The following is a 16,421-nucleotide window of genomic DNA, read 5'->3' as shown; positions in this document are numbered from 1 at the left end:
CCCTCTCGCAGTTCGTGGATTTCTTCCTGAGGCCACTTATTCCAAAAATGCGCTCATATACAAAAGATACTATGAGTATACTGAACACACTTCAAGGCCAGACATTTGACCCTACCACCCAATACTTAGTTTCACTCGATATAGAAGCACTATATACGAATATTCCGCAGACAGCGACACTGGAGATAGTGGAAAAGGTACTTAGAGATCTAGTAATTCCCCCTGAGGTTCCCATTGACCTCATAATGCATCTAGCAGAACTAGCACTCACTAAGAATTTCTTTCTCTACAAAGAGTCCTTCTATGAGCAACGCTCAGGGACGGCTATGGGCGCTACATTTGCGCCCTCGTTGGCAAACTTGTATGTAGCTGAATTTGAGGAGACCCACATATATCAGCCTTCCAATCCTTTTCGGACACATGTCACCCTGTGGTCACGATATATCGATGACGTCCTGGCCATCTTTACAGGAACTTTAGACCAATTTAAAGAATTCTTGTCTTGGCTAAATTCTAGAGATAGATATCTTAAGTTTACACATTGTATCTCAAAAGAGATTATACATTTTCTCGATGTAGAAATTAAACCAAGTATGGGTGCTCTAGCTACCACTATCTTTCGAAAATCCACTGATCGCAACTCGCTTCTGGACTACACCAGCTTCCATCCGAAATGCCTTTGTGAAAACGTACCCTTCGGGCAGTTTTTACGTTATAGGCGTAATTGTTCTACCACTCAGGAGTATAACCTACAGGCACAGGGACTTACAGATCACCTCTTAGAACATGGTTACCCTAAAAGAAACTGTGAGAATGGCAAGGAAACGAGCCAAAAACATCCCATGGGATCTAAATTTACAACAAAAAACACGACCGGTGGGAGATCACAGCAGTCTTCAGTTATTCCAATAAAATCAATTTGATTAAAAGGGAAATCATTAAGTTATGGCTCATACTCAATGTCGGGCAGGTTAATTTGCCATTACCCCGATTTGCCATGAAAAAAAGAAAAAATCTGAGGGACACCCTTATACATTCTTATACACCAGCCCAGGAGACGACAGGGCAAACTACCCTGTGGAACAACACCTCCCCACAAGGACATACACCATGTGCCACTGCAATGTATGTAGTCTTACAAAACGCACCAAAACACTAGACCTTGGTCTAAAGTATATTGGCATGACTACAAGGCCAATTAAAAAATGCATCCAGGAACACCTATCATGTCTTAGAACTCACCGGGAGAATGCCCCCATGGCGGACCACTTTCAGAGGCTCAAACACCTGGCCTCTGAAATTGAGTGGACCATTATAGAAAAGGTAAAATGTCCCAGAAGAGGAGGGGATATGAGTCTCCTTTTACTAAAGCGGGAACAAAAATGGGTTTTCCATTTAAAAACTGACAAAGTGGGTCTCAATGAAAATATACCCTGGCATTCCTTGGCCATGATGCCGTGAGCCATTTATGTAAACATCTGTGAGCAACGATTGATATCTAAAGTCACCCTGTAGATGCTCTGGTTGTGTGTCAAGACTCATAGGATGTTAGATTGTGTGTTCCCTGTGAATGTACATTTCGCCCAACCCGTCTCCAATGTACTTCAATATGTACCCTTTTTTCTTTCCCTCGAGGTGGTACTTTGGGGAGGAGGTTCCCTTTGGGTTGACTGTGGCTGTGTGCAGCCTGAGCACGTGAGCGGCCCAGTGCTAGGGTCTTATATGTGGTGCCTGACTGGGTCCGGGCACCCCCCTCCTACTTGTAGCGCATGCGGAGTGGTACATGCACCGGAGGGGGCATTTTCCCAGCCGTGTGTGAGATGCCTGGCTAGGCTCCGCCTGACCTTGGCGTGTGAAGATGTGCGCGCGCGTTGCTGGGGGCTTTGCCGGCCCTGAGTGGGTTAAAGAATTAAATTATATAAAAAATCTTTGGAGGCAGATGCGTTGGCGCGCGCTGGTGCGCGTCATTGGTGCTTCCGTGAGAACGGGCCGGCCATTACGGAGGCGGGCGCGTGTGCGCGTGACACGTGGATGTCACGTGACATATCAATGGAAACCAATGATGTGCTGATGCGCGTCATTGGTGCTTCCGTGAGAACGGGCCGGCCATTACGGAGGCGGCGCGTGTGCGTGTGACATGTGGATGTCACGTGACATATCAATGGACACGAGTTGGCCAATATAGAGACAGAGGCATGCACACGTGACACGCGAATGCGAGTCACGTGATGTGCAAAGGAAAGGCTGCCGCCCCCTCTTTTCCTACTTAACACATGGAGATTAGAGCCATAGGGGATAGACGCGCCTATGCAGAGCGCCTCGCCTTGACCAAAAAGGCACCCGTGTTATGCATTTTTCATGTAAGTACATGTGAAGACTCTTGACTGCAGGGATGTTTGAATGCTCTATCTTGCCCTTGGGATAATTTAGTAGTTGTATTTATCCCTTTCCCTTGACTGCAGATTTTACCAATACAAAGCAAGCTTGCCTTTGTCGGCTGGGACATTATGATTCTCTGTTCCCCCTTATATCTTTGCCCTAAAATAATTGCCCAAGTGGTATAAATTGTGGTAGCTCTAAATTGAGAGCTTCTGAAATCCAGTCTGTTTGAATATCATTATAAATCTTGTAATTATTCACAGATGTATTACACGTGGACTGGACAGTAAAAGTTGGGCACTAATCTGTGGCATACCATTTTTTAGAACAAAAGGGAGTGAACATCAAGGGTGAGTTGAGATCCCTCTGTTGTTAATACAATTTCAGGAGTTGTTTAAGAGCATTCCATACCATCGTTAGAATTATCACACATGTTGTGGTTACTTTTCTCAATAACATTGTGGCTAATAAATACAGGCGGCATTCTTTGACACCAAAGAGATGAGACCTTGATATTGAGATTGGGAAATGAGGTGGTGTTGTGCGATAGCCATGGTGCTGTGTTTGTTTTGGTTGGCAAACCAGTGTTGTGCCATCCTAAATCCAATAGGTGGAATTTAGCAGCTTCCTAGTAACTGTGGTTCATTTTGTTGATCCCACAGGTTCCTTCCCAGACTGTTCCAGTTCCATGACACCTACTGCAGGGTGGTAATGTACTATGCCATCTACTGTTTTTAACCATTTTCGTCATTAAACTGGTTGTTGTACAATAAAATGCACCAACTCGTGAGGAGCTTAGACTGTCCTGAAGAATGTGGCGTCACTAAACCTAAGCCACTGAAACCGGTCGACGGTGTTTGTATCATCTAAAAGGGCTCCAACTTGCCCCCATTTTAGTTTTGAGCACATTTTTTTACATTGTCCCACTTTCCATGAGCAAAAAGTTGATTCCACATGGGAAGTGGTGATTGTATTGTCTTTGTGTGTGTTTTTGGGATTGGGAATTTATCCTATTTCCCTAAGTTGTGTCATTTTTACATTTGAGTACCCCAGGAGCAGTGTGACAATCAATGGGCTATTAAAAATTGTCAATCCCATTAGATGCCACATGGTTCGGTTTGAAGAGAAAAATTGACTCTCTTCACTTTCCTGGGTTGACTCTCCTTTCCTTTCCCTGGTTTTATTGGTAGTCTCTTCCGATTTAAGCCAATCGGGAAGAGAGTGGGTTGGGACTCTCAAGGTTGAATGTATTACATATTATAGAAGTGGCAATTTTACTCTTATTCTGTCACTAATAGACAGGCGTTGTAACACCGCAACCTAGTCAAGAGTGCACTTCAGGCAGGGATAGCACCCTTGTTTCGCTCTATCCTTCTGTCTTCAGCCACAACCTTGTTCTATTCTCCTTATGAATAGGTTCGAGTCCACCCCACAGTAAAATAAATAAAACCTTCTCTTTGGGTTTGGTTTTACGATCTGGACCTAGCCTTGCGTTTTCAGGTGGTTGCTAGTAGCTTTTACACAGTTGTGTGTTGCCTAACATTTTGTGTGAATATTATTTATCTAAGGGCAATACCCTGTCAATTTATAGAAATTGCCCCATTGTTTGCTAATAATGGTTATTGTGCCGACACAAAAGAGGGGCCGCACTAGCGACAGCAAGACCCTTATAAAACTACGACCAGTTTATTTTTTTTTTTGCCAGATGTCTGATTTATGTCTGCAATCTTTTAGACTTATTAACTCATAAGCTAGCTAAAATGTTGCAGGAGTTCTATAATAATCATATACAATCAGAAGCCCAGACAAGGTCCTTTACATTAGGTATTGTTTCCATCTCTCAGTGTTCCCCCATTAAATTAGTTTGAGAAGGTTGCACTCCTAATGCATTCAAGTTTTTATTTACATCACATTAAGAACAATATGTCGACAAATAATTTGGGAACAAAATAACAGTGAGCAAATAGAGGAAGTACAGCATGCACAGGCTGAGGGGGCAGAATGGTGGGGAGGGATGATCAAAAAGCAGGGGGCAGCTGTTCATTCATGCTCCGGGAGCAAGAGCACACAATTTGTGCTTTGCTGTTAGGTCTTCTTGGCAGAGGTGGAATGGATCACAGGATAATGATGTGATTTCTGGGCAGGTTATTAACTCAGAAAATCATTGAAATATATTTGCTGATGTTTGAGCAGCTCAGGTCTCTTTGAAAATCTCCATAGATCCCAGATAATGTAGAGCTGCCTGGCTTGAGCCCGGTGAAGCCCTTGGCACCTCACTTCCAGCGGCCTCCAACAATGCCTTTTCCACCACGTGCAGTTTTGGAACTAGAAGACAGATAAAAAGATGGATCTGTTTGTGCAAACTGATTTTTTCATTAAGGTCATGAGAACTACAGTTTTTATCAATGATCCACAAACCTTGACACATATTTGCACACCTTCCCAAAAACACAGTTTGAGATTAACAGGGATGGGAGGGTTAAGAATGGAGCACACCCTTTTTCAAAATGTTTTCTTGAATTCCATATATAAATTAAAGACACAGTACTGCATGACCTGGGATCTAATCCAATCTTCATTACTTGATCAGAATGCTGTGATCCTGGGCAAATCTTTGTATCTCATTTGGCCTCAGTACCTTTATCTGTATGAATATAGCATGGCATAGAAAAACTCTAATGCTGCTGTCAGGGTGATATGGGACTGTTAAATTAAACAAGATTCAATGAGCTGTAAAAAAAATATTGCAAGTTGGTGGCTATGCTGGGAATGTCGCCAGGAAGAAATTTCTTAAATGTTATATTACTTCGAGTTTCCCGCCAAAAGTGTAAATGCTAGAGGTTCATGAAGAATAGCCAAAGATGGACTGCACCAAAAGTAACAGTGATTCGAGAAAACTACAAGCACATTAGCACCTGTTCAGTGGGAACAATGCAATGTGGAGGTGTAGGATGTCAGAGTGTCGGGATATTGTGGGAGCCCCATTGAGGAAAAGCAATAAAAGGAGAGCATTCTGGTCCGAGACATATAGCCAAGGATATTTACATTGCACATATTCCCTCCCCTGCCTGTGTTTAGGATCACAGTGAGCCTCATTACGAGAATGGCGGAATGGGTTAACGGGTGCCGCAAAAGGATGCGGACCCGTTAACACCATTCCACCACATTACAAGGTCCCCTCGCAGGACCTGTTTTACCAGACGTGCAGAGCGGGTCCCGTGAGGGGAAGAGGGAGTTAACAACGGGCCGGTCGTAATCCGCCCGTTGTTAGCTCCCTGCTCCATTCCCATTCAGCCCTATAGGGGCTGAAATGGGAATGGGGAAGGTCCGAGCCCGGGTTCCTGGAGGGAGGAATTACCGGGCCCTCTAAACTTGGAATGGCCCGGTATTTCCCCATTCTGGGAACCCGGACCCAATTTTGGTGGCAGCCGTGCTGCCAATAGCGGCATGGCTACCGCCAAAATCGTAAAGGGCCAGTGTCTTGTTTGAAATAGACAGAAACATGTCAAAGGATAGTTGAAGGGTTGAAGTCTCGAGCCACTCCAGAATGTGCACTATTCACGACTTACTGCATATCAGGGGTGTGACCCTGCACCTTCTTATTCTGTAGTGCCTGTTGCCGCCACAGAGTTTACCTGATGGTTCATTGAACCCTAATGAAATGTGCAATGAGTTAGCGAAGGCTGGTGTGCTCCAAGAATATGTTGTGTGTGGATACTAGGCAGCAAATAGGCAAGTGGGAGGGGAGTGGCCGCCATGTTCAATTGTTTCCGTGCCTATGACACTCTTCCGCTGGAACTGAGACAGACGGAAAATCGCTTGCATTTCCGCTGCCTTCTCAAAACTGTGCTTTTCTGCTGAGCCTTGGGATTGCTGTAGCTTTACTGTGTGTACCCTCGCTCCAATACGTCTCCGGGTGAACGTGCGCATTTTAAATTCTCATAACACATGACAAGAATGGGTCTGCATTCTCGCCTCTTTGCATGCGCAAAAACCAGCCACCACGTAACTAAGAAAGCACAGTGGCCGAAACACGGCTACAGGCAGGAGCCATTGCAGAGGCACTGAATGAAGAAGGTAAGCACAAGGAAGCAAGACCCATCACTGCTATGAAGCCCAGGGAGGAGGACACCCATCCAGTGAAAGAGCTAAAGCACCCAGAGATAGGTCCCTGCAGCCCTGACAGTCCTGCCCCCAAACCTTTGCCACTTAGGCGGCCAAATGATGAGTGACCCAGAGAATGATGGTGTTATTGCCCTCGCAGGCATTACTTGGGCACCTTTCCCTGGAGCTACCCATAATCCCAGCCTGTCCACCAGACCAGATGAATGATAGAAAGAGGTCTTTAAAGAGATCCTGAGCTCAACAGGGACAAATGGAGAGATGTGAACAGTGTGATCTAATCATGTAGATTGACATAGATGTCTGCACCAATCAGGAGGTAAATAGCCATTATTCCACAGAATCAAGTTACAATAGAGGTGCCTACACCTGCAAATTCAGGTTTTTCTTATCGGCAGCTTGTCTACTGTCTTCTATGATGCTTTAAAGAGCTAGGAATGTGTTGTTATCCTAATGAACTGGGAATATGTCAGTGTCCTGATGAGCTGGGAATAGGTCATTGGGCCTCATTACAATTCAGGCGGTCCGGAAATAACGGTGGCGGTAAACGCGCGCCACCATTGTTTACGGACCGCCTGATCCCAACTCCTGCAGGCGGGAGGTGATGTTCCCGCCAGGTCTGACCTGGCGGGTTTAACACCGCCCGCCTGCATGAGATGGTGCCGGTGTTTCCACTTCCCCATTCCCATTGAGTCCTATAGGACTCAATGGGAATGGGGATTTACCGAATTCTGCCTCCGGAATTCCCGGGACACCAGGGTCGTAATGCCCTGGTATTTCCGGGAGTCACAGAGGCGGAATGGTAATACGAGTCCAGCGGTAACCAGGCGGTTTTACCGCCTCAGTTACCGCCGGACTCGTAATGAGGCAAATTGTCCTAATGAGCTGGGAATGGGTCATGGGCCTGTTGAGCTGAGAATAGGACATTATCCCAAGGAACTAGGAATGGGTAATGTTCCTTCTTGGCTGGGAATGTATCCTTGGCCCAATTGGGGGGGGGAATGGGACATTATCCTGATGAGCAGGGAATGGGTAATAGTCCTGATGAGATGGGAATGGGTCATGGACCTGTTGAGCTGAGAATAGGACATTATCCCAAGGAACTGGGAATGGGTAATGTTCCTTCTTGGCTGGGAATGTATCATTGGTCCAATGGGGGGTGGGGGATGGGACATTATCCTGATGAGCAGGGAATGGGTAATAGTCCTGATGAGATGGGAATGGGTGATCGTCTTTGACAAATTTGTCTTATTAGTGCAAACCTCAAGTGACAGGAACTGCCAGAAAGCAGGTATCTGTGAACAGCTACCCAGCAGCACCGCCATCACTGACATGTTATTCTGACTGTCTCGCCCAGTGTCAATTTGAATGATTATCTGAGATCTGGCAGCACCTCAGAACTGTTGCAACAGCCCATGATTAATTGTGAACCCTTGACAGTTTATGCCTGTGCTCTCTGCCAGAAGAATTGAATATGCAGTAGAGGATTTGGTTTCCTGTTTTTCAATTAAATATGGAGGTGTTTCCCTGTCATGTAATTCAACAAGAGCTAATTAATCAATAGAGACTCTGCAGTATGGTTTGTGAAAATCAGAAACTGAACAGGCACCTTCCTGCAAAACAGTCAGGTCCTGAAGAAGGCGGACATCAGTTCTAACTTTGTTCCAGATGGTTTTCTGTCGAAACTAGAATAAATGAAGTTGATTATTGAATATGGAGGAGTTGTCTGCTCCTCTTAACAACCTTTAGTAGACGACTGTAAAGAATGGTGGTTTTACATTTTGAAATGTTATATTTTAATAGGTATTATTGATAGGGATGTGGGCAATAACAAAATATTGTGTTTTGAAATGTGTCTAAAAAATAATGCAGCAGTGTCCACAGCAATTAAGTGAGCGGGTTTGCACATATATGCGTATTTGCACTTTCTTTGGAGGTTTTTGCACAACATTTGATTTATGTATTATTGTTGATGAATTTTATGAAATGTTTATTGTCCATTTTTCCGATTATAAAGAATGAATAAACAAAAAATATTGAAAGATTTACCTGTGTGGATCAATTGTCACTTTTTGAGTTTTTTTATGCTCGTGAAACACCACGCATGATAGAATTTGTGAGTGATACTGGGCGAGTCCTTTTATTTCACTGTGCTGAAAGTGGCTCACCAGTCATGGATTTCTGTAGTTGGGGGTAGAAAGGTAACATGGCAGATATGATTCTTCTGTTGTGGGGTATGGGGGACTGGGGAGTCAGGTATTGTTTTTTTCCCCACTCAGCTGATATTTGGCACTTAGAGACCACCCCGACTGCCTGCCTCCCCATGCTCAGCTATTGCTTAGCTCTTGTGTATAGGCGCTATATAAATAAACTATCATATCATTTCCTATCATATCATATCATACCCATGAAATATCCGGCTCTCCCACCTCTTTTTCTGTGAACTAGTTCTGCCTGCTCCCACTCACCAATAAGCAACCACAGACCAAGCAACCACGGTATGCAGTGATAAAATTGCGGTAAAAATGTCGCCTGTGCAAAAAATCGTGGCAAAAATGCTGTGATTTGACCCGTTAAAGATGTACCCCATTACACCATTTTAGGGGAGCAGGGGTTTCCCCCGTACCCTTTAAATGGGATAATGGGCCCGGGGATGTGCAGGGGCGTCCCCCGCTTCCTTTAAATGGATTGCGGCACAAAAACCACAGCCTTTTCCTGCAATATTTTGTGTCCAAGGCCATTTTTGCCGTGATTTTAACACATGGAACTGCAACCACAAAGAGCTTTTCCACCCCTTTGAATGGAAATAGCTTGGTTTGCTATTGGCGGATGAGTGAGTGTTGAGTGTATGTATCTTGACCTTCTCAAAGAATCAACTTCTTGTACACTATTCTTCTGCATTAGTGGCCTCGTTATGAGTTCGACAGAATAAGAAAATTAGCAATAAATTGGAAGGAATCCAATGGCCAATGAGGGTGTGTTGGGTGTTGCACACCTGCTTCTAAATTTGTTAGAGAATCAACTTCTTGTATATTTTCTTTTACAGTTGGGTCCTCATTATGCGCTTGGTACTGTGTAAAAGGTGGCCGTAAAGTGCTGATAATGGATTAACTGCTACTTTACCACTTCATTCTCCGCAACGCCGAATTCCAATTGTGGTGGTGAAGTGGAGGAGAAACCTCTAGCATATGGTTCATCCCCTGCAGGTTACCACTACAAAATTAAATGAAAAGCACCATCCCTCCTGATAATTCCTCTGGGCGGGTTTACCATCGATGATAATTCCTCCGGGAGGGTTTACCACCTGTGCTAATTCCTCCAAATCCACCACAGGGCCATCGCACTCCAAGAATGGGGATCCGCACTGTCATTCGGTGACTCGTTTTCAGGCACATTGTGGGTGGCAGAATCGTTAAACGAGTTATGCAGTATATCCTTGTAGAATTCCACGACACTCATAATGAGGAGCTACATAATTGGCCAGAATTATGGGGGCTCTACTATGATCAAACACAACGTATTTTGTTTGTAGAGAGAATGCAACAAAAGCAAAGGAGTTGAGCAGTCCCGGATTGAGACTAATAGTCGATAAAGGCACAGACTGAATAGGTCAGCAACTCAGCTTTGTCCATAAGTTTGATCTGCAGCCCACATCATGGAACCAAGCACAGACAGAAATGAAAACCTCCAAGCATTGAAAAATGCTCACCTTTTCCTGCAACGGCACAGGAGATGGGGAGGGGAGAGAAAAAACAAGAGTCGTGAGCAGTCTAGAATGCGCAGAGACAATGGCTTACACGCGGCTTGATGACACCGATGCACTGACCTTTCTAACGACAGGAGTTGTATGGAGGAGCGGAATCCACCCGAGAAAAATAAGCATGCAGATTCCCCCCTCTGTATACCACCTCTAGTGTATTTACATTTCAAGGAAGAGTATTAATAGAGGATCAGAGGACACACGCTTATGCTTTATGTTGAGGGACGGTCTAAGCTACATATGAGCATCAGTTGAATTGAGCATCACAATTGACATGATTGGTCTATGCTATGTCGGGAGGAAATTGAGACCTAACCTAGGGTTAAGAGGAAAGGGTGTCCAACCCCTGCACATATCACCTTATCCAGACCACCCCATTAGACCTCGGTCAAGGGAGTTGTTAGAATATCATGGCGTATGCTGACCACATGTTAGGCAACAATTGTCCATGGGTTATAAGAAAGTGTGTCGGATTGTGGCCGAGCCAGTGCCGACCATGCACCCAAAAGCCACCCAGGCGCCCAACAATACTTACACCTTCTGATGGTCGCTGACCCGGTTTCTTAGGACATTGATCTGCAAGAGAACAATGGTGGCCATTTTAGGATTGCGATAAGGTGTCCAAATGTACACAGTGTATGCCAGGACGCATGTGCGGGCACACACAAATGCAAACACCCACATAATCCACATACAAACACTTGCACCACACACGCACATACACACACACACACAAACACACACACACAGATCTCTGATTCTCATGTGCAAAGGGTCAGTACATTTTCCATGCCCGTCCATGGCATCTGCTTGTAAATAACTCGAGGTTTGATGGATTGTGTGAGCTACTGCATGCTAACACAAACTAACAAGAGAAAAGCTGGGACTAAACAAATGCATTGCACAAACTTTAGGCCCCTCTTCCAATGCTATAAATGAGTGGACAGTGGTTGTAAATAGATTTCTACCGTTTTACATTACATGCATGCCTTTTGCATGTTCATGCTATGCTCACTGCAACATGAAAACATCCCTTAACACTCCTTCTACTCTCTCTTTAATAAGACAGTCCTAGGAAGGAAAAATGGTCTAACTGGTCTTTACAAATTAATTTTTCAGCTGGGTCCAGAGCATCCAGATCAAGGGCATGACACAGTCATTCGACAACATGCACTTCACAGGTTCCATGTCTGATAAATTGAGCATATTTGGCAGGGCCGGCATTAGGCATGGGTGACTTCGGCAGTCGCCTAGGCTCCAAAGTAATATCATTTACAACGTACGCCATATCCACCGCTATGTCAGCCTTTGAACGACATTGGGTGGGGTACCAGAATGGGGGAGGATATTTTAATTAAAATGTGACGCTGCCAGTCCAGTGCCACCACGCCAACTCGAGGAAGCTTTTGCGAAGGCTCCCCCATGCTGGCATGCTAGTGGTGCCCAGTGTAACTAAAAAGCTCCTCCCACAAAGGGAGATGTTCACTTAAGTAGGGCGCTTCTGTAGCCCCAGGATGGGGGAGCCTTTAAAAGGCTTCCCAGAGCTGGCATGGTGGGTGCCCTATTGAAGTGAAAATCTCCCCATTATTGTGCTGGAGCGGGCAGCTTTTCACTTTAGTAGGGTGTCGCTGCCACTCGAGCTCAGAGGACCCTTTGAAAAGCGATGCGGTGGTGAATGCAGACTCGAGATTAATTTTTGGGATGGAGGGGTGGCTGAATGATAAATTTAAAAGCTGCTCATTATAGGGTATATTGATATTGTATATCAATTCTTTATTTGACTATAGAGTCATCAAGGCACAACTTACATACCATAATGCAATACATAACATGTATTCATGACTCCATTGGATTACATTATTAGCCATATCTCCAGAGAATTCAAATATTAGATACATAACATTGCAAAACATTAGAATACTTGGGCAATTCACCTGCTGCAATAGGCAGTTATAAAAATAGGTTAGCATTGGGACTAAAATTACATACAAAGAAAGAAAAAGAACTGAAATCCATATGAATGAAATTCGATTTAAAACGCTACCAAAAGACGTCTTCTTAGCCGTGCTCGATATATAGAGTTAGCCACATAATAGATGATGTCCATATCAAAAGAGCTTTTAACAAATTGATTGGCCCTCTTGAAAGTGCTTTCAAAAGTGCACACTTTTTGCAATAAAAACAACGATTTAAGATATTTGATCCTTAGATCATTCAACCCGTTGCAAATAAACAAAATGCATGCTATCTCCTTTCATAGCACCACACGGTAAATAATGACTACAAGTCGAGTTTTCCACTTGCCCATTTAAGCCTGTACCCTCAAATATCTGGTTCTGTACTCGATGTAAAGACCTTAGGCATAATTCGAACAATCATGTATAGGTAAGGCTCATAACCAAATGATTGTTTGGAGAGCAAATAGTCCGTGCCCAGAGGTAAACCCAGACATGCTCTTTCCATGTTACTGGCCCTTAACTGTGCCCAGGTCTTTATTACCCCAATTGGCATAGTTTTAGAAATCAAACTTGGGGTCAGTCAATGGCAGGAGGGATCTAATGTGTATTGATGTTGTCTGTGCAGGCTTTAGTCCTCTGCCACTGTGTATGCCTGCTCCTCCCGCCATATTAACGATTGTTTAGAGGTAAATAGTCGGCTTTCCCAGGTAGGAAAGGTGACAGGCTCTTGGTTGCACCCCTTTCCCATTAGAGCCAATGCTTAACACTCAGACATCAAGGCAGATTGCTGCTTTCTGCCTGCAACCTCCTCAAAGTGGGAGGCTTAAGCCCTCGCAAGCTATGGGCTGGCGCCGCCATATTTAAGCGAACAGCTCCCAACTCCTGTGCTGGACCGGCGCCACCCGGGGCGCTGCCAGAGCTAAGGCCGGCCCTCATATTTGGATTCAATAATATCAATGGATGCACTACTAAGAAGTATGAGGAATCCTGCCTTAAGCGCGATATAAAAAACTGATATTATGCATAGCTGGTAGGGCACTACTCAGTTTGTAAAGCCTAGAATCCCAGAATTTCATGTGAGTGAATTGCACACCTCGGGCAGCAATGAACACGTGTCAACCGGAGCCTTTGGTTCTTTTTGGAATTTAATGGAGTTGAAAACCAGATGAAGCCGGAAGTGATACATTGAAAAAATGGAACACTAGGGGCAGGCAGGCTATGCTCAACAGTGATTGGTTGAGTTACTGTTCTGATCATTACTCATGAAGCCGGGAAGCAGAAATGTTTTAGATTTGGGGCACTCACATTTGAAGGCTTACACCATCAACCTGCCTTTTCAATTTCCATGTTGAGTGACCAGATGAGTTCACGTGGTAGAAAATGATGTTTCCAGTTTAAACCACTCAATAGACCAGATTGCATTTGAGTATACGCAGTCTTTCTTCACAAGAAATCGAAGAGGAGCACAAGTGCCAGATAACATGGAGCCATTCGGTATCCCTACCATTGCATGTGTTCTGTGCAGAGGGGACTAGTCCTAGCAGTTCGTGATGGTGTAGGGCTATTAGTCATAGGTCCAAGACTGATTTGCCTATAGTGGGTGTCCTTCAACAAGGGCAGAGGCTAGCTAATAAATGATGGTGACGAAGGCTATCAAGAACAGGGTCTGTGGTTATGATTTATTCAATGGTTCAAAGCCATACATTTTTGGTTTGCAAGTGCACCTGTGAAACTTTTCTCAGAAGATTGATATATTGACGAACACTACAGGGGCCAAACAAACCTTCAAACTCCTTCCGATTCCCGGCTCACATTTTCTAGTCCCAAGGAGCACATATTCGACACCATCAACATGGAATGCTTTACCAATTATGCAGTGTTATGCCAGCTGGAAACTACCAGGTGAGGCAAGTTTCATAGATTGCTTAAACATGTTTTGTGGCTATTATAAGATGTTATCCCAACATGTCTCAGGGATGCAAGCATTCAAGAACATTTTGGGGACTAGAAAACAATTTAGTGTTCCTAATAATAAGCGTTATAATGTTTAGAACTGCTTTAAATGTGATGAATTATTCCCTGAAATATTTCACTTAAATTATGTAACCCTTGAGAACAGGATGCCTTGCACTTGGCTTGTAGAAGGGGATAAATATCTGCACACTTGTTTGAGTGAGTTCAGTCGTATTTAATTAGAAGAAGACATATAGTCTTTAGTGGTCAGCCAACACGTGTTTCGACCTCTAGGGTCTTTATCAAGGCTATCATGTATTCTGTTCCAATGAAGAACAGAATACGTACAGACGAGGACACTCAGACTAACGGCAACAACCAATCCAAGACTGGAATTTAACAGACCTCATCCGTAACCTATACAGGAACCATCATCCACGGACATCGGGGCCCTATTACCTACATGATAGCCTTGAGAAAGACCCAAGAAGTCAAAACACGTGTCGGCTGACCGCTAAAGATTATATGTCTTCTTCTCGATAAATACCACCTGACCACTAAAGACTATGGGCCTCATTACGACCCTGGCGGAAATCGAAAAACGATGGCGGAAATGCAATACCGCCATCGAATAGCGCTCGGTGCGACTATGACCCGTCACCGCAAAGTACGATGCCATTAGCGACACCGTAGTGAACGCCAACGCTAACTGCACCAAGTACGCGCACGCGCGCGCCGTGCCAAACCGTAAATACCACCATGGCGCAACGGTACGCGAATTCCGACCCTAGCGGACATGTACCTAACGCCATCAAGCACGGCGGAAAGTACCATTCCGCCATGGTGAGAAGTACGGCATCGCGAATCAACCGTAAACGGCCCAACTGAGTGCCTGTTCACCGCTCCCTGCCCACATAGTACAACTCCCCGTAGGTGCAATGAAGTCACAATGCAACCAGTGAAATGTACAAGTCACCCATGCATGCCAACGAACAAAAGAATCACAAGAGGGGCCAATGGGAGCTGCAGGGCACAGATGGCACGAATACAGAAGCCATTCCAATGGACATGACCACAGTCCCCCACCAAGAAACGCACGCAAACACAGGCACCTGTGACCAGCAATATTCCGAAAATCACATCATTCCACCAGTCCACCTGGCTGACCGGCATCTGTTACACAAAACCCAATCCCCCGCCCCTGAGCATGACAACATTCAAACAGTCATATTGGCAGCCCCCATCCCTGACCTCACTGGGCTCCGTAGGCAAACGCGCCCAGCACAGTACCACGCAACTAAACTCCGAAGCTGGAACCCAATGCAGATCTCCTCACAATACATCGCTCCCCAAATAGGAATATGCCACATCACTTGCAAAGAAGAACGCTACACGGCCCATATCAGAATAGAAATTTAATGCACAACAAAATCACCAAGCCCATACAGCCTTTAGGCCATGAACTCCAAAACACATTTCACCATTGTGGGCTGCATCCGCAAGAAATGACCAGCTACTTCTTGTGTGACGCCCTGTTCCATCATGGTACACAGAGCCACATTCACGTACGAAAAGGCAACATGGAAGCGCACAGAACCGCAGGGCCGTCCCAATGGGGAGGCACTAGTCCAGCTGAAAGGCCGAAATGTTGCTCCGAGCCACTAGTACTGCGTAAGGGCATGTGGCCCATTGGCGATCGTCCCATAAGATCGTAATGCTGCTCCACTGATTAACACGAAGCAGCAGGTGTCGGGAGTAAAAGCCATCTGCAGGAGTGGCATACAGATGGCAGTGGCAAAAGGGGAGGAGATACCTGTCAACCAAAAGAAAAGAAAAAGAACAGAATGGCCATCAGAACTACATTCGAACAACTCACTTCAATGATCACACTAAATCCACAGCCATATGCATGCTAGCCCACTCCAAAGGATCATCACCACCCCAAAACCACTTGCGACTCATAACCATCTATATCGAGGTGTAAACACCATCACAAACGAGTGTACCTGTGCATGTGTCTGTGAAAACAGAATCCATCTGATGGGAATGTTAACGTGCATGGACACAAGTGTCTGAAGGCGCGTCGAGACAGGGAGGGCTCAACAAGGCCAGATAGACGATGGTCCCACTATGGCAGCCCTGCATCACATAGCGCAGGGGAGGCGGACAGATTCCAAGAAGCCCTGTACATGGCAAACTCTGTATCAAATCATCTGCCCATGCATCCATTCATCATTCCCTCATCCCGG

At 45.0% G+C, this 16,421-nt stretch overlaps 1 protein-coding gene across 1 annotated transcript in view; it reads right to left on the bottom strand.

Annotated features, from left to right (window-relative positions):
- Window positions 1–4,252: 4,252 nt before the first annotated feature.
- The window catches only part of TNNT2 (troponin T2, cardiac type), a gene marked incomplete at its 5' end in the record, with an annotated part of 101,086 nt that continues 88,917 nt past the window's right edge, over window positions 4,253–16,421 (bottom strand). Inside the window, 2 exons of the mRNA XM_069633636.1 lie at window positions 4,253–4,704; window positions 10,797–10,837. Of these exons, the coding sequence (XP_069489737.1) occupies window positions 4,653–4,704; window positions 10,797–10,837 (93 nt within the window). The remainder of the gene's footprint in view (window positions 4,705–10,796; window positions 10,838–16,421) is intronic.

The sequence above is a fragment of the Ambystoma mexicanum genome, chromosome 13 (assembly GCF_040938575.1).
Source record: "Ambystoma mexicanum isolate Mex_15411 chromosome 13, UKY_AmexF1_1, whole genome shotgun sequence".
Taxonomy (NCBI): domain Eukaryota; kingdom Metazoa; phylum Chordata; class Amphibia; order Caudata; family Ambystomatidae; genus Ambystoma; species Ambystoma mexicanum.
Note: the sequence above shows the minus strand (reverse complement) of the source record. Positions and strands in the feature narration are given on the sequence as shown.